This window comes from Ambystoma mexicanum, chromosome 8 (genome assembly GCF_040938575.1).
Source record: "Ambystoma mexicanum isolate Mex_15411 chromosome 8, UKY_AmexF1_1, whole genome shotgun sequence".
NCBI lineage: Eukaryota > Metazoa > Chordata > Amphibia > Caudata > Ambystomatidae > Ambystoma > Ambystoma mexicanum.
The window spans coordinates 1,619,312,419-1,619,339,376 of NC_090929.1; the positions used below are offsets into that span (position 1 = coordinate 1,619,312,419).

At 44.4% G+C, this 26,958-nt stretch overlaps 1 protein-coding gene across 21 annotated transcripts in view; it reads right to left on the minus strand.

Annotated features, from left to right (window-relative positions):
• Window positions 1-26,958, minus strand: part of ABLIM1 (actin binding LIM protein 1) — a 1,283,500-nt gene that overhangs the window by 569,838 nt on the left and 686,704 nt on the right. For all 21 annotated transcript variants that reach the window (XM_069611893.1, XM_069611883.1, XM_069611888.1 and 18 more), the window contains one exon: window positions 175-358. In XM_069611893.1, coding sequence (XP_069467994.1) covers window positions 175-358 — 184 coding nt within the window. The remainder of the gene's footprint in view (window positions 1-174; window positions 359-26,958) is intronic.

The window sequence follows — 26,958 nt, forward strand, 5'->3', positions numbered from 1 at the left end:
TTCAAATGCTAATAAAGCAGATAATAACTTCCTGAAAAAAGAGAGTAACTTGACTTGGATCAATGTTAGGTTAGGTTTGCCTGCGTTGACCTCAGACTCCACCCCCTAGGTTTTTTTTTTTCCTAAAAAAACTTAAAAAAAGAATTGTTGGCTCCTGTACGTTGATGCACTTACTTGCAAACGGTGCAGGCGAAGCAATTTGGGTGGTACGTTTTTCCTAAAGCTGTGACCACTTCCCCCTCCACAAACTCCGCGCAGCCGTTGCAGCGCGTGCCATACATGCGCTGGTAGTCCAGCGTGCACAGGTAGTCCCCGTTCTTGATGAAGAAGCCGCCTTGGGCCAGGTCACAGCCACACACTAGGAAGGAAGGACATGAAATATGTCATCAATAGATCGATCATAACTCTTTACTGCATCACTAAAGCAATTGAATCCAAATTCCTGCACAGAAGAAAACAATGACAATGAAAAATATAAAATAAAATCATTCAATTTTTCTTTTTTTCTTTAAACTTTCACCAGGAAATATGTATTCGAGTGCATCTTTTGCATATTGTCAGTTGAGGGGACTCAAAACGCAGTGAGTTAAACATTTTAGGGACAAAATTGGACAAGAACAGAATTTAGGTGAGGTGCACAGCGGCCATTGAGCGAAGGTAGAGTAGGAGCTTAAAAGGCGATTGACGTGAAATAATTGATTCGGACGAGTAATCTTGTGCCAGCTAATGCACAAATGTGCCCAATGCTTCAATAATTGCAAGAAAATCAAAACGGAAATTGAAAGTGGATCTTAGAGATGCTGGCGGGAAGAAGGACCAACAGACAGATTCAAAAGGTTGTGAAGCATTGCTAAGGAGACCGACATGTAAAGCTGGGATATAGTTTAAGGCAGGGTTGTCCAACTCCAGGCCTCGAGGGCTGGAATCCTGATGGGTTTTTATGATATCCCTCATTAATATTCATGAGGAAACATTTGCATATATTGAGAGTCAGTGTATGCAAATGTATCTCATGAATATTAATGAGGGGTATCCTGAGAATATGATATGTTTCCGGCCCTCGAGGCCTGGAGTTGGATAGCCCTGGTTTAAGGTGAAAAGTAGGAGTGTCTGCAGAACAGGCATGCAAAAGGAGAAAAGGCAAGGTGATCTTAATGTTGAATTACTGAAATCTGCAGGAGTGAGCGGCCAAGATGACCGGATCTGAGTACGTCAGGCACAGATCATAGGCCGGAGAGGCGGGGGACAAAGCTAAGGGAGGAGGCAATATCAAAGCCGGAGGCAACACAGCAAAGGACCAGAAAAGGAAAGGAAAGTAACTTTGTGACCATTTTAGGGGTTTAGTTTTCATCACGAGGTCATCTTTTCTCAGTCACTTTCCATGCGCCTTCTTTCCGCAGCTCCCCATGCACTGAATGGGATCTGGGTGGAACCAGAGCACTCTGTTGGGGAGTGGAGGAAAGCGCATGCACGACGCAGATCACACAGCGCTCACTAGGGTGTCCCTCGTGAAAGAAGACGCCCCCACCAAAGCAGGCCAGTAGTTGGGCCGCCCCCATGACTGGGTGAGAATTAAGGTGGTCTGAAATGGCAAATCCAGGGGATGGTGGCAGAAGCAGGAACGAGGGATAACTAGGTAATGGTGCAGGGATTGGTGGTGGGCAGCGGACAGGGGCTTGGAGCACTACCGTTGTTGGTGTGGAATGCAGCACCAGACGTACAAACATGGTTCACAGAATCTTGGACCAGAGAAACAATTACTGTGAAATATGACCACGATTAGAGCGGTATCCATCCCAGACTAAGAATCGGCGATAGCTGAAAATTAAAAGAAATGTTCTGAGAATCATTTGCATAAAAATAATCTTTTTTGCCAAAGGATGATCCAACAAGTGGGGGTGGACTGGAGTACAAATGAAAAAGGGGCAAGAACAGACCCCCGGGGGACACCATCAAATAAAGCAAAGGAGAATGAAAGAAGTCTTTCTAAGAGACATGGAATGAGTGTGAAAGTTGATAATAGGGGAACCAAACCCTTACATTTACCGAAATACCAAGAGAGGATCCAACTGTTACAGAGCAATGGAAGCAGCTGATCATTCAAATAGAACAAGAACAGGAAGCAAGTTTGTTGGATCGGTTTCTAGATCTACAACGAGCCATTTCCACACAAGGTCAGACTGGACTAGTTTACTTGACCTTCCTGAGCAAACTTCCTTCATTCAACGAATCTACATAAGGGGAGTAGCTCACTGTTTTATTCCCTAAAATCCGGCCAACACTCCCGGCAAGAAAATTGGGAGTAAGAAAGTTCCCAACAGATGTAGGCGATGAACAGACGTGCAGAATGCCTCCACCCATCCCCCACACACCTGTTGCTTCCCTCCACCTGTTGCTTCCCTCCACACAGCTCTGCTGAAAAATTCACCTCTTTACTCTCCACAAGGGGGAGCTGATGCTGCCTGGCTCCTAGGGGCTCTCATGGCAATTGCCATGTTTCTAGGCCCAGACTTTGGTTGAACCGCAGACTGTTGGGAATAGTGCATGCGCTTATCACGCTTTACCAGGGAGAGAAGGGAAGAGATGGTGTTGGGCCTGCAAGAGGTAGGGTATGGAAGTGGGGAGAGTTAGGGTGGTTTGGGGGAGGTCGAAGGGGGCATGGAGGAGAAGGCGGGTTCATGGATGGGAAGGAGTGGAGGATAGTGGGAGATCAGTGCCTGCGGGAGTGACCACGTACAAGAGAAGTGTGGGGGATAGGAGGGTGAGGGGCCAACAGGTGGGATTTTTGGGTTTGTCCCCAGCACAAAAGAAGGGTTGGACGAGGCAAGGGAAATGAAACGTTCCTCCAGTGCCAAACCAGAGCTGGGAAACAGGGTCACGGTAAAAGTGGCCTGCGTAGAACTTACATGGAATTGGCTTCATATCTTTGTTCATTCACGTGAAATAGTTGTTACAATTAAAGTATGGTTTACAACAAAAACACTTTTTTGTGACATAAAACATTATTACTCAGTCAATGTATATATGGGACCCAAAAAAAGAGCACCGAGCAGGGTAGCAATGGGGAGCTAAACATAGGGGCCGCACCCACTGTATTACCTAAATTGTTCGTTTCAAATTGACCGTGTGGTACAACTGGCTGAATTCGGCCAGTACCATTTGGTCGTTTTGAAACAACCAATTTGGGTAATCACTACAAAACATGGGGAGCGGAGGTTTGGTAGTGATTGCCTTTGCGGGTAGCGTCTGGAGACGGGGGAGCATAAAAAAAAACAAAAAACAATCCTGCAGCATCGGATCCGGATAGGGTGTGGGTGGGGGGGTTTGTGTGGGGGGATGGGTGGGATCTTTTAATTAGGGTGGTTTTGGCCACAGCAAGATTGGCTTCGCAACTGAATTGACCACAGTAATTTCGGCCGCGAACAATTGTGCCACGGCCAAAACGTATACATCCGTTTAAACATTGGGTGCAGGAGGAGCTGGGATGGATAGCGGGGAGAAGGGGTGGGAGGGGGCCGCAGAGGGGGAAAAGTAAGGTTAAGTGTCTATTCATGTATTTAATTGTTTTTTTTTATTAAAAAACGCCTAATACCGTACCTGAGATCGGTTTCTATGCGCGGATCCAGGATTCAAACCTCTGTTGCTGTGCGTGGTCTTGCCTCCAAGACCAGCGCGTTGCCCCTGAGCTATCCTACTAAACATATATTCTTCTCCTCAACTTTCAAGGGTAGAGATTAAAATCAGGCCACTTAAAAATTTTTATTAGGAGCTTTGCTTGATTCTCTATTGAAGGGAAGAGGTTATTCATTTGGCAAAGGGTGGCAACAAAGTCTGAAACTCCTGTAGGAATATCTAGCAAGAAAACAACCTGCACTCTGTGGACAATATTTGCACAAAGTGGTTTCACAAAATCTGCATGACCTGTACACCAAACCCGTTTTTGTTCCACTTTCGTTTGCTGTTTGCAATCGTAAGTGTCAAAAAGCACTGCATTGTGCAGGTGGGATTATTCTACAATGCTCAAACTACATGAGCAAGAAATCCCTTTACATTTGGAGGTTTTCTCACCCAGTTTGTGGGTGCGTCTGGCAAGTGTATGTGGCATCCTTTGCTTTGCCTCTTATTCTCGAAAAGATGCACTCTGGAATGTCTTGTGGCGATGAGGAATGAAGAGACTGACCGAGTGGTGCCATAGTGGTTGCTATGGACTTTCCATAAAATGAAAAACAAAACTATCCATCCCTAACTCCAAGGGCATTTCCCAACCTAAGCTAAAGAAACTTGGGTGCTCTTCAGGAAGTCTGTGTGAGTCAAAACAAAAAGGCACCATCCTGGTCACAAAGTAGTCTCCTACTCGTTCCCTGTCACTACAACAAAACACCACAAAGGCCAGCTACTGTTCCCAGTCAAGGACAATGATGCCCTTCTCCTGGATGTTAAGCGCCCAAATACCTCTCAGGTTATTCAAACAAAAAAGTTGCACAAATGATCTGAGTTCTCTGTAAACCAACCGCTAATATGCAGTCATATAAGTTCTCGTGGGGCTAGGAGAATGACTCCCGTCTCCCGGCTAGCTCCCTAATGTCTTTTACAGTTCTTAATTAGATTTGTAGTTCCCTTAGGCAGGTTTTCACAATCTTTAATTGTTGTATAATACTTGATCCCCCCCAACTGGGATGATGAAGCTGTTCCTGGAGTCCCTCTAGACTCTCCAGCACCACGCTTTTGTGGAACTGGCCTGGGAACTTGTTGGGAAAGATTTCATCTCTGTGTAATTTTCCCTCCATTTGTGGACCCCCAAACCTTTTGCTTTTGTTTGGCTTTCCCATCCTGACTTTTGCCAGTGAAGCTCAGCATTCAGCTGCGCTCCCCTGGGCTTTTGCTCACTTGTTATGGGGAAACGGACACGTCCCTTGGACTGTCAGTACTGGGAAACTATGTTCTTTTTAACAGCGCGCAATGTACCTTCCAGTACTGTGTGCTGGGGTCCTTTTTGATTTATGGCCCTAGACACCCTCAAAGAATATTTGGGTGATTGTACAAGTGTGCCTGGGACGAACTGGTGGCAGCAGTTACTTTTCATAAGTGTTTTACTTCTTTTTACAGAATCATATTGTGTTTACCGCATTTGGTTCAAGACTGTGGCCAGGTCTGAAAATGGCCGAGCCACAAAGTCTTTTGTTCTATCCAATGGCCATTTTGTCCCTTGCCTTCAACCAGGTCGAGTTACCCAGGTTTTCCTTATTTGGGCATGCAGGCTCCCGCGAAAACCGATCTCTTTCACGGGCTTCTGCATGTCCCGTGCATGTGCCCAAGAAGCGGGTTGAGATTGTTTGGTACCAATCCACACTACTGGTGCCAGGATGTCTTGAGTACCTGAATGACTGAGACCACCGTGGGCCGTGATTGATCCACGACTGGGATGCCCGCATGAGAGCAGATCTTCGATTGGAAGTCCTCAATTTTGGCACAAAGCTAATCATGGATAAGAGAAGGGGCTCTGCATCCATTTCAGGTCGATCACCTGAGTTCTCTCTGAACTACAGAAGGAGCCAAGTATCATGCAACAAAGAAACAGACTTGTGGAACCGCCGCGGACACTTTGGAAGGTTTGGCATCATTCACCCTCTGTTGTCATGTTGGACCCATCTTTTCTTCATCGATCAAGAAGGCCTGCGCTTCGCCCCTTTGGAGTAGTGAGAACAACTACGCTCGGTGCCCTCTACTTACCCACCGAAAGAGCCTGTTTGGAAGTGTTCCTGGGCCATCCAGTGAACTGTCCAGCTCTACCTCAGGGTATCCTGCAGAAGCGCTACCATCTTCAGTTGAAACCCAAGACTTGGGACATTGCTTGCTTGTGGTCCTGTGCCCTCTCCTGCCACATTTTACAGGCCTAGCCACTCTGGGTCGCGAATTAGGAGAGTGTGTAATGCTGCACGCATCTGTGATATCCGCGTCACTACCTGTTAGTGACGGCCGCTGTAGGTGTCTTGCTGACCTGCTCTTCTGTTCCCCTAAGCCTGCTGCAACAGAATTTTCTTTGTATCTCTTTCAGAAGCTGAGAAAAGGCAACTGTCCCATCACAGACGATCGTTCTACTCTGCAGCCGCTGAAAGACAGAGAGACGCGAAACTGCAGGACTCGAACTTATTAGCAAACTCGACTAAACTGGCAAAGTTTGGTCCTGACTGTGCCGAGGGTCGGTGAGTACTTGCATCACTTACCGGTGGGTCCCTGGCACAAACACTCTCTTTTACGCACAAATATCCCTAAAAAGATATTCGCATTTGTCTGAGTCAGCCTGCGCTCCATAGCTATTCTCACCTTTTTAAAACTGCTCTGCCGCCAAGGGCAGGCTCTACTCGAATAGTGGGAACCATTTCTTCTTCACCTCATGCCCCTTCCTGACTTGCTACAGCTCTCCCAAGAAGACCCGCTTTTTGTTCTGCCTGTGCGATCTTGCATTTTTACGCACAACACCACGTTTTAGGGATGGACTTGAAAGTTAGGGAACGACTCTGATGAATTGTCTAATGCTTCTAGTGTGTTAACTCACCCTTCTCTTTACATGTTGCGGCTGTGTTTTACTCCCTTGACGCATTAGGAAACAAATTGTACATATATTATTTAATACCGTATTTGTGTGGTAACTGTTTTTATATAACTAAAGTCTACTGTGTCAATTGGTCCGGCCAACAATAAATGTATAGATATTCTTCCTATACATTTGTCTAAGAGTAATTTGTGGTTTGTTACTGTGTCTGGTCATTGTGGGCTTCTGATGACTCTCACCCCTCCTGAGACTTAGTCTTGACATCCTGGCAAGCTACCTAGATTGGTCTGGCTTGTCCAGAAGGTTCCCCTGTTCCACTAAACTAGGGTGGCCTCCAAAACATCTGCCCGCCAAGTCAGAGTTTAGAAATCCATCTTAATAGAACTGTATCACAAAATGATCTATGGCTTTCTCTCTTTCTTTATGTTTTACAGTCTCCTAACTCCTCCCAGAATTGTGCGTGTTCCCTTGACCTTCTGCTGGGGAACTCTTCGCTGGTGTCGGCAGGGGTCACAGGTATGTTTTTTCTTCTTCAACTTCTCCCTTTTGTAGACCTCTGTGTCGTGCCTCTCTTCACATCTAGTTAGTGTGGACCATCTCAGTGCAACCTTGGTCCGTCCGTGACAGGTTATGACTCCACCACAGTCTCTCACTTTCTCCTGATAATCACCTGTGGTTTTGCAGTAGGCTATGGTAGGCAGTCTCAGCACCATTGTCGGACCCATCGTTCCACCCACTACAGGTCATGCCACCACCTCTCAGTTTCTGCAAGTCTATTACGCTGGTTTTCAACCGAGTTGCAAGTCACTTCACAGCCAGGCCGGAAGAGGGAAGATGCGGGTGTCAGGATCAGGCAAGTTTGTGTGTGTGTGTATGTTTGTCAGGGGGGTTGGGTTGAGGGGCTCGCACAATGTTCATGGTGGGAAAGGGAGGGGGCAGAGAAGTGAAGAGGCAGTTCAGTGGCCAAAACACTCGATTGAAAAAGAGGGGGCGGGGGGTGGGGAGCAGTCCCAAAGGGGCTCGAGAGTGTGAACCCCTGCTGAATTTTACATAATTCCAGACGTTGAAGGCCACACAAAATCGGCATAAACAAATTGTCTTTTTACGGTGCATTCTTCAACAGTCAGGATTATGAGATACAACCATTTTATTCAGCTACCACGATCATGTCGCCACCACGCCAATGGCAGGGTTAGAGAGATGGATCCTTTGCTTGGTATCCAAATGCACTGCACATTAGAAGGGTGTGCCAAGTTGTTATATTCTGGTCAGCGATGATCTTTAATGCACGTCTCTGTGCCAGCTTCCTGGTGCCGCAGTATGAACGCCATTTTAGAGCTTGTACTAAGCTCACAGGCTGATGACTTCACATAATTGCTGTCTTGTTCAGAAGTAAGAAGAAACAATGTCTTGGCAGCACATAGATTTATCAGCTTTATCAAGACACAGAGAAATGTGACTTTTCTCTCCCTGGTCTGCCCTGTGGGTAAGCTGGACACCTGGCAGATGCTGAGATGGCACGAGAAAGGGAGGAAGGCCGGTTTAAACAAATCTAAGGTTTCACCGAGACTGGTGTTCTCGTAGCTTCTCATTCGCCCCATTTCAATCATCGCCTACAAATGTTCTGGTATTTTCTCCCTGATGCATTGCACTGAGATTTACTATTGTGAGTTTAGAAGGCAAGCCTCCCCTCCCCCCACTATCTAGTCAAACACCATAGGACTGAAACCTAACCCCAGAGACAAAAGATATCTGTGGTTCAGCTTCAAAAGAAACTTTGTGGAAGTAACTGGAAGATCAGACCTGCCACTGTAACCGGTACAAATCCACTCCATTAGGTTTGGCTGAGGTAGAATGCAAGAGTTGCTGCTACCAAGATATCGAGAAAGATATCAAGCCCATGTTCTCAGCAGGATCTCATTCCTTCCTCCCAGATGTAATGATCGCAGAGGGTGGGCAAAGTGATCCAGGAAGCGATGGGGACATACAGCTGCAAGGTGGCTTTCATTGCAAGGTCTGTTCAGGTATCTGACACCTGTGACTCTCAGGATATCATATATATATGGGACTGATGCCTACCCTTTTTAAGCTATTATGCAGTGTTGGTTGCACAAGTTTTTGTAATTGAATAAAATACTTTTCTGAGAAAGCAGTTTGGTCGTGTGTGCAGGGATTATTCTGTTACATGTTGTTGTTTTTTTGCAGTGTTACAATTTACCAAAACACATATGTTTTTTGTGTATATATATATATATATATATATACATATTTGTGCATTTGGTCATATTACAAACGTTTAACACACCGATAACATTACATCTCAATCATATAACATCAAAATATCATCATTAAATAAAATCATCATAAAATACATAATCATAACATTTTACAAAGGTCTCCTCCTCAACAGAATCAATTTCTTAAATACATATTTCGAATTCTTTCCAGATGAAATATGCGGCAGATGTACTCACTAGTGACTCCCCCGAGAACATACTAATCCAAAATTGATCAGATCAGATCAAATGCAGATTATTAACAAACAACAAGTACCTCTTAATCTACTTGTCATAAAGTGCCAGACAATCTATCAACACGTGTCTGGCAGCCTCGACTTCCTGGGAGCAAAGCCTGCATTTCCACTGATCAGAAGAGACTCTGCTCCAGGAGCCCAACACGTTGCTAGTGTAGAGCACAGTCAATCTTAAGCTCAAGATACACACTGAGTTTTAAAAAAATGTACAAAAAGGGCACGGAGAAAAAGAATCATTGACAAGCATATACACTATATTTAGGTTTATGGGACAATCTCTCCACAGATTGCCCTCCTCTATCCCAGATCTGTGCTTTGCTCTTCATTTGTGCTAAAGAGGCACCAAGATTAAAAGGTGTTTCAATTCTAGAATCAATGGCCTCGTGAAACTCATGAACCTCTTGCATAAAATTGTTCATCACAATGCATGGTTTTACATTACCTTTAAGCATAGGAGCAAAATGGCTTCGCAAGGATAATGGTCTGTCACAGTCCATAATCTTCAACGACACGGTACTACGTGCGATCCTCCAGTGAGTCATATGTGAGGTGAGGCTTAGTTCACAACATATAGGCTCCACAGTTAGGTAAACCCAAGTTATATCTCCAGATCTTCCCCTCCAACAGATGTAACCATCTCACACCCCTTTCTCCAAATCCTTCAAGAACATACATGGTACACAGTGTAATACTAACCGTATACATTGTGTAGAGTCCCTCAATCGAATATCCACCTCTCGATGTTATAAGGACTTAATTAAACACATTTGTGCACTTTGCCACCTATGATCCGTCACCATTGAGTTCTAGTCCAAAGCATCTGGCGAGCCAAAGGTTGCATAACGTATATAAACCCAAGCCTCGCCACCAAAGTGCTGCCTTTAGAATCTTTTAAGAGGGGCGACACTAGTGATGTGGCTGTTCAACACAGTTATGTGTGAACCATCAGAGAGGGGTGGAGTCATGTCTTGCTACGGATGCTTGCACATGGCTGTCCGCTGGTTACAAGATGGCCTGTCCATGCAGTTCCCTGCGGTGGCCATATTGGCAGCGTCAGCTGGGGTAAATCACGGAAGTCTGATGATGTCATTGAAAAGGAGAGGCATCTCCGGACAGGCAACTGAAGGCGCCTTCTCGCCTTTCTTTCAAAAATGTGTTATAAGCAAACAACACAACATTACATTTTTGTCATGACCCGCTGGTCAGGTACGAGTGACTACATATGCATGAGATGCAAAAGTGTAAATGCAAAAAGGGAGAAACCTCTAGATCTCTCAGTGACCATTTAAATGGAGTAGTCCAATGTTTGTCAATCAAGGAGGTGGACTGCAAGTGTCCTGGTATCATGCAGCCTGACAGCATCCAAGGGGGTGGTGACTACATATATTAAACTTGGTCATGATTGCTGAGATTAGTACACGACTTGGGTCCTAGCACAGTAATAGTTGTAAGAAAGGTGTGGTGGTGATGTGGTTGAACGTTGTAAAATAAGATTTGCGCTACCTCATCTGCCTTGGAAGAGATAGCCGAAAATGTTTTGGCGCCCAAAGTGAAAGGTGATTGTGGGGGGGAAGACATATCCAATAGCACTAATTGATTATCTGTCTAAGTGAGTAGAGATTAATTTTCTCAAAGATGAGACAAGCAGTAAAATAAAAACAAAATTGAGATATTATTTAGTAGGAATAGGTACCTATGTCTATCTTTGCCGACAACAGGGTGCAATTCTGTAGTGAAGAGTATGAGTAGTTCATGATGTTGAATGGTATGACAAACTGGAAAAACAGCTTCATACCATCCAGAATGTAACAGAAGAGTTGAACGTGTAAATAGAGTGAGCATGGAGCGTTTGAGAATGGCAAAAATGTGAAAATTAGACCAATACGATTTGGTGAGAGGAAAGATTGTTGTTTTGTGATTCGCCGGATATAGTACCCCTGAGTTTATTTCATTTGGCGTTAAAATGGGACAAAGGTTACTTGCTCTATTATGCCCTCACTGGTTCCAAATCGTAAATGACACCTAATAAAAATTCTTCTGTTGAAATTGGGCTCCAAAGGCACCAAACATGAGCTAAGAAATTGTACGAATCCGTTATGTGTATGTCCATGTAGGAGATTGAATGAGCGTTAAACTTCCCAAAAGGAAGAAAAAAAGACGATGAGAAGTTTTCTCCCCTTTAAAGGTGATGAAAAAGAGGAAAACTGTTGTTAAAATGTATGTGTGTGTACGTGTATCCACGCAAAGGGGAAAGATATGTGGTGATGTGGTTTAAGGTAAGAGCTTTGCAGGCACTCCCGCCAAATCCTACAACTCCTGTGAGAGATCTATGTTTGACAGTAGCTATGAGTCACAACTTGAGTCAAAAGTAGCAGGATGTACCTGTGACTTCAGTACTTCAACTTGAACTAAAAGAGTTTTGCTGAGTGAACAGATGTGAAGAGCGATAATTTATTACAGACTATTATCTGAGCTGACAATATGCGATTGCTGATGTTGTAACGATGAAGGGTTAGCAGGGTTTGGTGTCTTAGCAGGGTTTGGTGTCTTAGCAGGGTTTGGTGTCTGGCTGTATGGGTCGTGAATTATAGGTGGCGAAAACATGTATTAAACATGATGCGACTACGGGTACTGTAATGAAGAATGGTTGGCTGGTTTGGTATCTTGCCTAGTAATGGATGATTGTGGTTATAAGAGTTGTGATGGGTGATGAGTACAAGTATTACATTGTATGTGATTGCTCGTATTGTAGTGAAAAATGGTTGTAGGTAGGGCCCTAGTGGGAGTTTGCTTTCAGCACAGCACTGAGTGGTGGCTGTAAGGGCTGTGATGAGTGAATTAATATTGCATGTGTTGGATTTGCAGATCAAGATAAGCGTGTTGATAAATGAATTATACTGTGTTACTGCGTTACGTTAGCCACACGTCTAAAGTGCACAAATACCCAGAGGCATCATGGCGCTGAGAAAGAGACTCACGGAAACATGGCTAGCTAAAGAAATCCTAATAACAAATGGGTTGTGAGATACCAGCGAAAAAGGAGATGATTGTCTATGGCGCGGAGAGAGCAGGGGAGCTTATTCCAGAGCACCGCGGCAGCCACAGAAAATGCACGCCCACCCACCCGAGTCCGAAGGTACCTCAAAACCTGGATCAAAAGGTCCAAAGCAGTGAGAAGCACTCTGGTAGGCACATAGCGACAAAACGTATTCTGTAGAAACTCAGCACCGTGACCAGAGATGGCCCGATGCACAATGCAGAGGGACTTAAACTCAATGCGACGTCCAACCGGAAGCCAGTGAAGGCGGCGAAGTACAGGAGATATGTGGTCGTAAACAGAAATGCCTATAGCCACTCTTGCAGCAGTGTTCTGTAGTACCTGGAGGCAAGTGAGAATATAGGCAGGGTGAGATAAAAGAAGAGTGTTGCAGTAATCTAGGCTTCCAAAAAAAGAAGCAGCAACCGCAGGAGCACGCAGGTGGAAGTGCAAAAACAGAAGCACCTTCTGCAAGACTTTAAGCTTGAAATTGCCTCCTTGGCAAGCCCATCTCACTTGTGAGCCCATAGACAAGGTGGCCAAAATCTTATCTCCCAAGTTTCTTACTACGGCAAAGGGTTTAGGAAAAGGGCCTAGACAAGGAAGCCAGCACTCCGGTGCCCAAACAGAGGACGGCGAAGAAGTACCAACAACTAAGACCTCTGTCTTGTCACCAATCATTCTTAGCCAGTTCTGACTCATCCAGTCGCCAACAGCCTTCAGACAGTTTCCGAGATTAACAGAGGCCACAGACAGGGCAAGATTAAGAGGAGGCACAATATGAGTATCTTCCATATAGATGTAACAGCAGGGCCCAAAGGACGCAATGTGTTTCGCCAACGGCTGCATTCAGACATTAAAAATAATAGGCAACAAAGGAGAGCCTTGAGGCACTCCACATGTGACAGATACAGGGCCGCAACTGAAAGGAAGCCGGGACAGTGACTGGGAATGATCGGCCAAGAACGAGTCCAACCAGGTGAGCACAGACCCGGAAATGCCTGCGACTGCCAATCTATCCAGCAAGATGGGGAGCTCGATGATATCGAATTCAGCTGATAGATCGAGTAAAATCAGTGCACTGATATCCACACGAGCAGCAAGATCGTCCATGGCCGAGACCAGTAGCATCTCCGTACCCCGGGCAGGTCGGAGCACGGACTGAATAGGGTCTAAGAAAAGGGATTCCTTCAAAAAAAAGAAAGCAGGGCAGTGGCTAATTATTCAAGTATTTTCATCAGGAACAGAAGCAGAGAGATAGGGCGACAGTTAGCCAGACGCAATGGGTCCAAGGAAGTCTTTTCTAGAAGGGGGATAACTAAGGTATGCTTCAAAACAGGAGGAATAAAACCGCTAGCCAGAGAGTGATTGACAGCTCGTGTGATCAATGGGGCAATATCAGAAATAACTTTCAAAACAGAGAGAGGAATAGGGTCAAGAGGGGAGGCAGACTGAAGCTTGACAGCCGACTAATACATGTCATTAGGGCCTACGCAAGGGAACAAAAAACAGGAATGGGACACACCATAGAAGTCAAAGACAATTTAAAGCTGGGAGAGCGCTCAGACAAGATAGTCAACCTAGTTATTCTTTGACGGATGGTGTGAGTCTTGTCAATAAAGAAGGCCGCCGGGGAGTCGCATCGCTGCCGAGAGGGTGATACAGAAGGGGAAGTAGAAGCCCAAACAGTGAGAAGGACTGGTTGTATCACAATAGGCCATGAGGATATTAGATATGGGAAGGTTATTTCCAAGAAAAATTTGGGGAGGCCATGTCTCACCCAATGAAGCCATGGCATCTCCCTAGAGGATGTCTCCCCACATGTTATTCTCCCTCATAGAGCCACCCCCAGGGTCAGGATCAGGTAGGGGATAGCGTCGCCTGGCCACGTGGGAGAAGGTCACCGCCGGGAAGTCAGTGATGACTCCATCGGGTTCATCACAAGAGACTTTATCCATGGTTTCAACATCAAGGCACTGTAGGTTATATTGTCCCTGGGGAACTGTTCAGAGGAGGACCCATATAACTGAGGTCATCGGAGTGTGTGACAGGTTAATTCCCAAAGATGCTGTAGAAGGGAGTTGTGCAGTGCACCCCCAAAATTACTCAAGGGTCCTGGGAAATACTAGCTAACTAGCTACGCCCCAGCAGGGGTTGCTGTAAAAGCACCAGACTACATTTTGGGAGAGGAAAGACTAACTTATCTATTCACAAAAAGCAGCAGGGGAGTTCAATATGCTAGTCTTCTATTGGAAGCATTGGCAGTACTGCATGGCATGCCACAAACTGCGGTAGTGCTGGCTACCGCTCGCTACTCGCTGTGAAGACAAAGAGAGCCTCCTCTTTGGTGAAATATTTGCTAGCCATTCAAGTCCATGGACCCGACTTTTGGACTGATCAGGAGTTGCTGAAATAACAATTATTCTCAATCAACAACCGAGAGTTCATCACTATTCCTTCTGAACAAAGGCTTCCACCTCTCACTTTCATCGGGAGTGAGCCTATTAGTACCTCCACTGCACCTGGCCATGACAAGGTAATAAACACTGCTTAGGTGGGCGTGATTCAAGTTAATCACGTCCAGGTGAACATTTTATTTCAGGTGTAAACTTGCCCTAGTCAGGTAGGTCCCGTCCATACCCACCCAGTGCAGAACATGGTTACAAAAGAAATGCTTATGTTCTCTTCAGTGTCATGGGCTTGGTGTCGGCAGAAACAAAATCATACTTTAAACACTGACCAATCAGCGCAATGTATCTAGACCTCAAAGTGCTACTTTGCAATGCCGGCAGCAGGCATAAGCAGCGGCGAGCAGATCTACGCTACGCTCAGGTACTGAGCGCCTACCATTGCTTATCTGTGCCATTCGTTTTAATGTGCTTGTGCTTACTTTAGTTTAACGCATGTGAGGATATTGAATGTTTTATTTACTGAACAGAAATTGCTGATTGGCTTTTTAGATTGTATTTCCTTATTCTGAGGTTCATATTTTAAAATAACACTTTATTCTGTTATAAATTTAATACGGTTTTAGTATATTTTGTACTTTCCACGTTCAGTGACCATTAGCGCTAGTCAGACTGCAGTTAATTTGGTTTAACTGCTACTTGCAGCTGGCGATTCACTGTTGTGGACTAGTTGAAGTTCTTGGAATTTCATAGTCCATCAATATCCGCTCCCGCGCGCCCACTGTGACGCACGTTACACGCGACACAAGCCATAACTGGCCCGCGTCAGTGCAAAGCGCTGACGCAAAGCCTGTTTAGGCCTGTTTGCAGCCTGAGTGCAGCTGTCGGCGTGCCGCGCTGCTCCCCTTTTTATCCGTGGCTCTTGAAAGGCACTTTTGTTAACCTCGTGCTGGTTGAAATCATTATACAGACTAAGAGGTAAACATGACTAGAATGGTGTGCAGTTAAAAAGTCGAAAACATTATGTCGAAAGACATAATGTCGGGAAATAAAATGTCGAATGTTTTTTTTATAATGATGTTTTCTTTTTTTATTTATGTTTTTTTGGGGTTCCGTAAGTAAAAAAAGGGGGTAAAACCAAAAAAGAAAAGGGGGGGTTGGTGGGGAACACCCCCCATTTCAAAGAAAAAACAAACAAAAAAAGGCATTCAAATTTTTATTTTTTGGACTTTTTTTTTCGACATTATGTCTTTTGACATAATGTAATTCGAATTAATCATTATAAAGTGACTAGAATGTACTGCGATGGGAATTATCTGAGTAGCATGAATAATAATAAGGGGGCTTTCTCCCATCGAACATTGACAACAATTTGTGGATTAGGAATTGAATTAAAGAAGGTAGAGAGTAGGCCCCTTCAGGTCCACCCAGCTATATATACTACTGTCAAAGCCGCACTGTTAAACACCAGGTCTGCAGTAGCTCATGCTACAGAGATTAACTTATCAATTGAGTCCTATAAACTGGACATTTTATTTTTGACAGAAACTCGGTTTACAGACACCTCACATGCTATAGTTCGCTGTCTAATTCACGAGGGCTATCTTATTCAAAATATCAATAGACAAGGTAAAATGGGAGGAGGACTTGCAGTCATTTGCCGATCTCATCTAAAAATTGCCCACTTTAAATCCACACAGTGGGATCAGTTTTCTGAAATCGGTTTAATGACCCTTACTGTCACTCCAAAAGATTCTGTTAGGATTATGTTGGTCTACAGGCCCCCGGGGCCGGCGGCAACATTTCTAGAGGGTCTCGATGACTTCCTTAGAACTACAGGTACAAAATACAAGGAATGATTATGCCTAGGTGATTTACAAGGAATGATTATGCCTAGGTGATTTACAAGGAATGATTGTGCCGAGGTGATTTACAAGGAATGATTATGCCTAGGTGATTTGAATATCTGGCTGGAGGATCTTAATAAACCAGATTCTAAACAACTTTGGGAAACAGTAAATCAACACGAGCTGTTCGCGTTAACTCAAACAGCATCACATAAATCTGGTCACCGCTTGGATGCTGTCCCGGTTGGCGGGTGGGGCGATATGATTGATATGATTGATACAGTACCTATGTTATGGAACGACCACTACCTCAGGCTCTTCTTTATTAAGGCAGCCACACATGAAAGTTGTGCTTCCGCACCCAATGGTGCTACACCAGTGCACAACAAAAAGGAGTTGGATAGTAACCCTGGTAATGAGGTAGGGGGAGGCACTGAGCCTCTGTGCCTCATCCCAAGGATGTAATGATTTTTTTTTTTACCAGGGGGCCCAAATAATGAATACCAGCTGTACTAAATTTGCTCCTCTGAGAACAAGTATCCCTAGGAGACCTTCTAAGGTCTTTTACACTACACAGCTCTTAGAGCTTAAAACAGAATATAAACATCATGAGAATAGATGGTACTCCTCAAAACTGCCTGAACGTGCTTTGTCAGCGAAAATAGCTCTGACTAATTACAAGAAAGCTATTTTCAGAGCAAAATCGAATTTCTTAGCTGGAAGAATTACAGCTGCAGCAAATCATCCTCAAGAGTTATTTAAAGTAATTGCACACTTTGTTAACCCCAGTATAACTGCTCCAGTGAAGGACTTATCTGTAGACCATGTAAATGGGCTGAATACTTTCTTCATGGATAAAATCCTGAATATTCACTCCCCACGCCAGTATCATCGGTCAGAAATCTAGGTGTTCAGAAGGTGTCAGAAGGCTGGTCATTTCAAACTTCGGATCTTACGGAAAGTACTCCCTTTTATTCCGATGGCCTGCCAAGCCCCTGTGGTGGCTGCCTTGCTATTGTGTAGCTTGGACTACTGTAACTCACGTTATCTGGGCCAACCTTTTTATTTAAATAAACGTCTGCAGCTCCTTCAAAATACAGCTTCGGCACTTATATGTCCTCGCTACTGAGGCAACTGTGCTGGCTTCCCGTATAGAGGCTCGTGTCATGTTTAAATCTATGTGTATGGTCCACCAAGCTTTCTACGGTATTGGAGCTGAGTATCCTCAAGCCACATTTGTGCACTACGTAACTCCCTGCCCCCTACGTTCTCAATCAGCCCTTCTTCTTGTGGTTCTCCGGCACAGGCTGGCTCGTTCCGGTGGCTCGTTCCGGTGGTCGCGCCTTTTCCACTGTAGCCGCTAATGCCTGGAACAAACTTATGCACGCTCTGTGGAGCACTGCTGATCATAATTGAAAACATAATTATTCTAATGGCTCTCCTCCCTGTTCTGTGTCTGCTAGCTGCCTCTAGCGCCATGATGCCTTCGGCGTACGTGCCATTAATAAATTCTTATAACATAACATAACATAACATAACATAACATAACATTCAGGATAAGTATCAAGTCCCAAAGGGAGCTAGATAGTACGACTGCCTCGAATGTTATGAACGAGACCACTGCTTTAATGGAAGACGAACCTATTAGTTCTGCTCTTTTTATTTTTAAGCAGGTATCAGAGGAGGATAGCCTCAGCCTTCTTTTTAACTTAAACCCACAATTAATTTACTTTTACCAATTCCTGCACTTGTTGCTAAGCCAATCTCGTTAGAGTTAACTCTTTTCATTACGAAGTTTGTTGACGCATCATTTAAGCAGGGGGTGGTCCCAGACCACCTGAAACTGTCAGTCATCTCTCCCATGCTAAAGAAGGCCAGTCTTGTCCATGAGGACTATCAGAATTATTGCCCTACAGCCGGCCTCCCATGGCCGGGAAACATTCTGGAAAAGGTGGCCACAAGCCAGTTCCAGAATTATGTCAAAGACAAGGGTCTTCTTCATCCTGTACAATCTGGTTTCTGACCAAATTATGGGACGCAAACTGCATTGGTGGCGGTATGAGACGAGATGTTGCAGGCAGGGGATGAAGGTAAACTCTCCCTGCTTGTGATGCTCGACCTACCCGCTGCATTTGATACAGTGGACCATGGCATTTTGTTAGCATTTCATAGCTAAGAGTGCCACTCCCAACCAGAGAGACATACGGTAACAGCACAAACGCCTTCCTCTGCCGCTGCTGGTATGGGGTCTCTAGGTGTTCCACTGACTCTACAGCAAAATACTCAGAGATGCTTCTTTACACTAGCAGAATACAACCCACATCCTCCTCCACCCCAGTTAAATTGCTATGCAGAAAGGACAAGCACACTCGCTCTTAACACTTAGAGCAGACCCTACAACGTCTGGGCTGCCCCCGGTGGCGGCACTTGAACTGTCTTGCGGTACGCATCCTCGTCCCCAAAAACGAAGAAAAGGGTAGCTTTTTTGATATGTAAAACACATAGGTATGCCTCCTTGAAATCCTAACAAACGTGGTTTTTTTTTTGGCATAATGCAGGTTGGCACAAACAAGGGCTTTGAAGTAAGTCAAGCTATGGTAAAGGCCACAGTTGGGCTTCACAGGCACCCGTATCATTCCCCCAGTCTGTTTCTATGATGCCTTATCTTTTATTATTGGCATGAGGCAGGTGTGAAATGTAGAGTGCTAATGCCCCCTTTCCCTGACACGTCACAGCTCACTGGGAAGAGGCCATAAGCATTCCAAAAACCCCTCATTCTGCCTATTCTCCACAGTAAATGGCTGCACCATGTACGCCTGACACAGTGTAATGCATGCACACTTGCACGTTTTATTCACAAGATGCTTGTGTGAAACAATTCTGTGATGTGAAGACAAGTGGGGCAATAAACAGAGATGTCCTAGCTTGTGCAGGTAAGACATTTTCAAGAATCAGGGTGTTGTAAATGTTTGCGGACTCCTTGATTTTGAGAATAAGGGGTATTGAAAATGAATGTTGAAATCAAGGAAAGGGGGCGTTCAAATAAAATGAAGTGGAGCATGGGTACAACTTTAAACTGAGTGTGCCACCGCTGGGGTCCTTGACCACAGAAAAATAGAGTGAATTGACTCTATTAGGACTGGTGCTCTCAGTTTGCCCTAAAAATAGGGAATGTCCACTTTTGCAATGTATGTCCGTCTTTCCCACCTCACCTGCTTTGTCTTCCTGTGTTTTCACCCCTTACCCTCTGGCTCTCCTTATTGCTCCAAGGCCTCTGCAAGTCTGCATTTAGCAATTTACGAATCCCAAACAGCACTATGTGTGATGTGTGCTTGGTGAAGCCAGAGAAACGGGCAGGCTGCAAACACTGTGATGTTTCTAGCATGCTGAGTGTGGGTAGAGGGCATAGTTTGTGCACTCAGCAAAATTGGAAGCAGGGGAGAAGTATCGGGAGGCGCAGGGCCAGGCAGCAAACGCTGCATTATTTAAACTATCATCTCCCTGTTGGCAGACACAGAGACCTAATTTAAGCACTCATCAAGGTGTATCGTGCCCAGGCGGCAGGTGAACAGAGTGTAAACACAACTCAATTTGAGAAATGTTCTGATCTTGGGCAGACACAGAGGGTCGCCTGGTACCCGAAGAAACAGGCATCAAGAATTGCGAGGAGGCATTTTTTGTTGTTGTCGAAATCTAGGTAAGGCTCAACATCTTATTCACAATGTTGACCTGCTTATTTCTTGGGGACGAGAGGGCATACACCAGCACAACGGATGTGCAATGTTGACCTGTGCATTTCTTGGGGGGGCATACACCAGCACAGCGGATGTGCAGGCCAACCCGTGCACCAGTGGGTATCAGTTTCCTAGCACCCGTGTGAATGCTGGAAGCACATTTCGCTGTGAAAGGCAGAAAAACATTATAAAAGATATGTCTATCCCTGTTTGAGAGCTAGAAATGCAACCAAGTTCATACAGGGAGCTAGAAATCCAACCAAGTTCATACAGGTTAAACAAAATGTGCATTAGTGTGGGTTTTTGTAATGAGACACCCCTTTCCAACCCATGTTTTGCGCCATTTTGCAACAAGAGGAAAGGGGAAACTGGTGCACATTCGAAGGCCCTTTCTGAATTAAGCCACATTTTCTGAACACTAGGGAAGGGAATGCAGTAGCTTGACCGTTCACTTGGTGATAGAAGTTTTGTAAATTGAGCCGACAGACTGTAAACACTGCCCTGTTTGAATTAAGCAATAAGCCCCGAGCCGGGGGCCATTACAGTGTCAGGTAAGGCCCCAAGGCCTATAGTTACAGCCTCAACGAAGGCCCTGGGGCCTTAGCAGACGCGGTAATGCCCCCCCCAGCAAGGGGCTTATTGCTCTTAGTACCCAAGCCTGTTAGACCAGGGTACTAATAGTCAATTTTATTTAAGTAGCTCGACGCCTTTGGCGTCGGTGTGGAACAGAAAAAAAGAAAGAAAAAAATGGCAGCCATGGAACAGGGAGAAGGGACTGTATGTAGTCCCTTCTCCCTTTCCATGATGGCTATTGGAAAACGTGAACAAAAAAGATGTCCCGCAGGGAACGGGGAGGAGGGACTACACGTAGTCCCTGCTCTCTTTCCATGGCAGCCATAAGGCAGCTGGTAACGACCCAGCGATGGCCAGCTTGGTTGTTACAAGCTCATTGACCCTCGCCTGCTACTAATACAGATTAAAGTTTCTTCTACCGTTTTTTTTCAGGTACATACTTTGAGGCAGATTTGACGGTTTGAGACAAAATATTGCACGCCTGTGCTCAGGCTCAGACTAGGCTTTAGAGCAATAGGGGGAAAGCCTGAAGTTCAGGCCCAGCATGCTCGTGGGGGACAGATTTATTGCCCACAGTGGGACAGTATCATGAGTTACTTCACTGTGCAAGTGGTTGTTTAGAAGAATCTTACTCAACAAATATTCTTTAAAATGCACAATTTGCAACACATTTTACCAGAAACACAGCCTGTGGGTATTACTCAAATAGTTGGTCACAAAAGGTAATGATTGCCATTATTTAGTGTGGGCCACTTTTTCATTGGTACCCGAGACAATCTAATGTCCCAGTCCGAGCCCCTGCTCTAGTTCAAGCAAGACTTGATTAAGCCATTTTCAAATTACTCATGGTGACTGCAAAATTCGAATTGAACAATTCCTATTTTTCATAGTGACTACAGAATTGTAACTGTAAATTGATCAAACTATTGTGTTTAACTGTGGGATTGCAGGCTTTTCTGAAGACTCACTGCTCTCTGTCAGAGCTATGTGCTGCCTGCAGTTCAGAAGAACTACATTGCCCAGATCTCCCGCAGTCCTTAAGATCCATCCGTAGCGTGTCAGCGCCAGCACGTAATGGCACGGTTTATGACATGGTACACGCCAGCCAGGGAACTCCTTCCCTTACAATGAATGTGGTGCACAGTAAAGCGCTTTTTATTTTTAATTTACTACGGATTCTTTTGAGTAGGCCTCCAACCCGCCTCACACCCAACCTCCACAAACACCCCATGTCACAGTGGACTAGGAACCAGTCTGGTGTGCATCAATAAGATATGTATTAATTTATTATTCAATCTAAAGGAGTATAATCAAAATACAGCAGCCACCAAAGTTGTGGCAACACAAAATGCAATAATCTCTACATATCCACCAGGTTAAGATATACTATTACAGTTAATTCTGTTTTTTTAATGACAGAACAGAAAAAGAACTATTTACCACAAAGTGATATCACCAACAGTTAAGCACTCCCCCTGCAACAATAGAAAAATGGCTTTTCAATGATTCAATACTACTGCTATGGGACAGCACACAAGCGTAGTTTGGGCTGCTTATACTAGAGTGTAGAGGAGGCCTCAAATATGGCCTGTCCTCCAATTGACCATTTTGAAGTTCCAGGAACGGTCAAGCCGAGATATGGCACGGATGATGAGCAAATAAACCAGCAAAGAGCCGCAGTGGGACTCTGCCCGGTACCTATCAGATGGACAGTACCTATTGAAGTACCTACACTTAAGAAACCTTGGACAGTAAGGTACCCATTGAGAAAACCATATCGACAAGTGAGACAGAATGACGATTGTTAAAACATAATGCCTGTAGAAGCCACGAAAGTCCTAAAAGAGGTTGACTGGTGACGTCACAAGAACTCGGACTGACTCGCAGATAAAGAAAAAGACAACCCATGAATGACGAAAAGAGACGAAACACCATGGATAAGCGACATCCTGAGTTGAAGTAAAAGGACGATGTCAAGTATAAGAAGCTTATGCCATAAGAGGGATGAGGATATGCAACCAGTTTACAAGTGTACATATGCTTGGAAACGCAAGAAAGCTGAGGAAATCGTGCGGCTTGCTAAGCTTAGTAGGAAATTAGATGCGGCAAGCGCCACATATACATATCTACCTCAAAAGAAGCACTTTATATGACGCATATGTCCACTTTGCAATAGGGCCGAACCAACCGCAAGTTACCAGAGGCCCCAGGAGAGAAGGCCCTCAAACACGTGAATCAAAAGCCAAAGACAGAAACGAAACCCAGATGCATGAGACTGATGCAAAGAAACCAAGGTCATCTTAGTTGATACAGGTGAATACAATTTATGATGCCAAGAGCTGAGTATCCTTTTCAAGAAATCAAGATAAGCAGCAGAAGGCATCTGGTGGACAGAAAGCTAAAATCAAATACTCAAATTACATGGAGACGGAGACGATTTCACTGTGCCTAAAACACGTGACCTGCCAAGCAAGTAGAGTTGGGGCTTTCACACCTACGCGCAGCCTTGAGCCATGCACAGATATCCGAGTTCTCACAGACAGAGAGGCAGCATTGAGGCCTACAAATTAGAAACTAATTGACACATGGTCAGTGGGTCAGTGATGAATGGTGGTACTGGTTGGTGGGAGGATAGGGGATCTGACGGGCACCCTGCACCTGGCCGACCATTCTGCATGCTGATAAGCAAAGTGGAAAAGTACAAGGTGACGTGGTATCAACCCAATCACAATGAACCAAGTAATCTAGGATCCTATAGTCCGTAGAACCAAAGAGACGTCATACTTTTAGTGACGTCCACAGTAGACATTCTGAAGGAAGGGCTTAGATGCCCCACCTGACCCTAGTTATCCAATCCTTTTACTCCACTATCATAAACAGATATAGCACCTATAGTTAAGTTACCTTCGTATAACCAATAGAATTGCATGCAACATTTTTTGCGTTTCATGTCAGCAATTATGAGATTTTAGTATAAAGGATGTGATTCTTGTGAAGTTCATCCGAGTTGAAGAGAAAAGGAAGATCGAGCAACTGCTGATATGCATAACTCCTTGTTTTTTGTACTTGTCATTAAATGGACTCGCTTTGCCAAACCATTGAGTTGTCATTATTGATTTGATGCTTGAGTACTAATCTGCATCCCCATCCATCTCACGGGTGCTGCTATTACATCTAAAAGTGCTGTTTTGGAAAACCCCATTCCTATGGGCCGGTTGGGGTCCCTCCTGCACAAGAGGGCAAATTGGGCCTCAAAACAGACTAGCCAGCAAACTTAGGAAATTTGATTTGAACGCAGGCAGCACTTGAGAAAGACAATAAAAATAAAATAAAGGGAAGGCAATTTGGAATCTATGATCATGGCATAGTAGGGAAGAGATATAAACTAGGGACAACAAGTTTTCCAAGGTTAAAATACACTTTTAGAAAAACGAAAAGACAAATCACACTAAATTAGCTGGGGCTGGAAATGACACACACGCTTTCTAGAATGAGAAAGGCACATAGGAAAACAGTTTTTTTGTGAAAATGGCAGGGGCAGCTAACAGGTAGGCTTTGGGCAAAGGCATAACTCAGAATGGGGACAACAGTTTGGGTTCAATGGGATGGATGCAAATAGGAATGACACTGGCAAATGAAAATTCACTTACCAGGGCATAATTTAGGCATAGGGACAAATTCGGTTTGCAGCTCACATTGGGAATAATTCTTTTGAGGCAACACTTTAATGACTATAACAATTAAATAAAAGCACTACACAAGGATGGTTGGTTCCGAATTTCAACAATCCTGATCCGTGAAATTCAATGGGGGAATTAATTGATTTACTTACAAAAATAATATGGATTTACACAGTCAAATGAGGGTTTTTTCAAAGGAGGTATTCTAACATACACAGGCAAACAAGAGATTCTTCTATGGGGAGATGACTGAATTACACTCGCTATTTCGGGTTTTCAATGGGGAATATTGGATGCACTTCTACAAAAATGAAGGGATCATGCAATTAAGGGCTGGGTTTCTGCTACTTACATAGCAAGCCTTTGTTTAAGTTTCAGGAAAGCCAGACGGATCATGGGACACTCTTGGAAGAAAGGGCAAGGGTCTGGACACTGCACTCTCAAAGATGGTAAGTTTCAGAAGCGTTCTCTCCGTCCTCATTGTTCTGTCTTCCCCGGTTTTTGTGTGTTGAGTCATAGTACAGTCCCCCTTATATAGCAGAAATGACATCACTAATTTTACAATCTAGGGAGAGTACCCTTTAATTATCCCTGCCACTAGGATTGGACAGTTACCATCCCTCTCTCTGCCCCCAGTCAGGATTGGATCAGGGGAGGAAAGCACCATCTGTCTTTTTCCATTTGTCATCATCCTTTTGTTCTCCGTACAACTTTTTGGCTAAAACTAGTTATGTATCATAACTTCATAATTGTAGTTGCCACTGCCATATAACACATATATTCTGTTTGAGCTTATCATGGGGAATCAGATACACTGACCACCAACTCCGTACGATGTATCATGGCCATGTGTCACGTTGTTGTCAATTTCCTACAATGTACAACAGTTATGAATATGTAAGTTCTCAAGCATGTTCCTAATTTCATTTTCCATCTTTTCACTAACTATCACAATTGTCACATGTTTAGATCAGCCATAAACTTAGTCTAACTGGCCATTACAGTTCCCAGAGTCCCAGGGAAAAAAATGTATATCCCCAAAACCGCCTGGAAATTACATGAAAAATGGTATAAAAATGAAATCAATCCACAGTATGGTTGTTGCACAAAATGCCTAAAGTGAATATGGTCTTTTAGATCTATTGTGAGTGTTTCTGTTCATCAAATGGGAGGGCGGCTTCATCCCCCACAGCCATTTGTCTCCCTGGGCTCAGCCTGTGACCAGAGATTTTTTATGAGTGGGCTCTTTTGAAGGGGGTGCAACAAGGGCTCACACCTTTCTGTCATGCTTCAGCATCCTTGCAGTCTCTTGCTTTAACTGCCTTCAGTGCCAGCCAGTCTGCTGAATAGGGAAGTTTTCAACACCTGCAGCAGTAGATTCTATTGCAGGGGGTCATTAGATGGGAGGTGTAATATCCGGCTGGAAGTGGGGCATTTCATTGTGAAGTTTAGAACTCAGCCAGAACCAGTTTTTCCTGAAGTAAGTGTCTCTTTACATGTTTACAGGAGTTTTGTGGGTGAAACATACTATACATTGGCTTTGGTCACCCCCCGCCCCTCCCCACATCAGGTAAGGCTTTCCTGACATTTTCCTCTGAGCAGTGATATCTGTTTCCATTGTGGCTTTTTAAAGCCGTTTTTGTTTGCAAACAACTGTGCAGGCCGTTTTTGCTTTTAATGTTTTAAAATCCTGTTTTCCATGTCACAGAATTCTTTGATTCCTCCTTCTTGGGGGAATTACATAGCTGCTGATCCATTGATAATGACAGGTAGGCCCCTTTGCCATGGATCTTTAATTTTACATGAAAAAAAAAGAAAAAGCCAGCCTGTTTTTGTTGCAGAGTATAAACTTTAAATCGCTGCTGTTCATGTAAAAGGGACTTCTTTTTGAGGCCTTTAAATGCTCCCCACAGTAAGCAAGGCCGTTTTTCTGCCAGTACCTAAAGCCCCCTGTTTGCTTAGAAGCTTACTTTGTCGGTATTACTTACACTGTGTGACTGGGAGTGAGAATTTCCCTATGGGAATGGTTGTGGCACTTCTGCTATTGAACGAAGTAGATTAGTTTCTCAGATTAAGAATTTTACATTATTTGATGTGAACAAAGCCATTTTCGCATTACTCATGGTGACTGCAAAATTTGAATTGTAAAATTCCTATTATTCATAGTGACTGCAATATTTGAACTCTAAATTGCTCAAACTATTCATTGTGTATAACGGTGGCATTGCAAGCTAGTCTGAAGACTTGCTGCTCTCTGTCAGAGCTCTGTGCCACCTTAGTTCAGAAGATTTACATTGCCCAGATCTCCTGCTGCCCGTTAAGATCCGTCGGTGGCGGTAAGCAAGGCCAGTTTTCGCCAGTTATCGTCCGGTTTTGCCCAGGAGCGGGCTTGCCGTTTCTTAGGTAAGAAACCATCGATATCCCTTAGTCTCTTCTTGATTCGCAATTTCCTGGTCTAAGACACTGAAACATGCCTGCAGGTATGACTATCTCAAAAAAATCATTAATACTAGAAAAATATAGGAAACTTGCTCTTTCACCAAGCGTGGTGTCTGACACCAACTTGGAGCAGGGGCTTGATACTAATTATGCC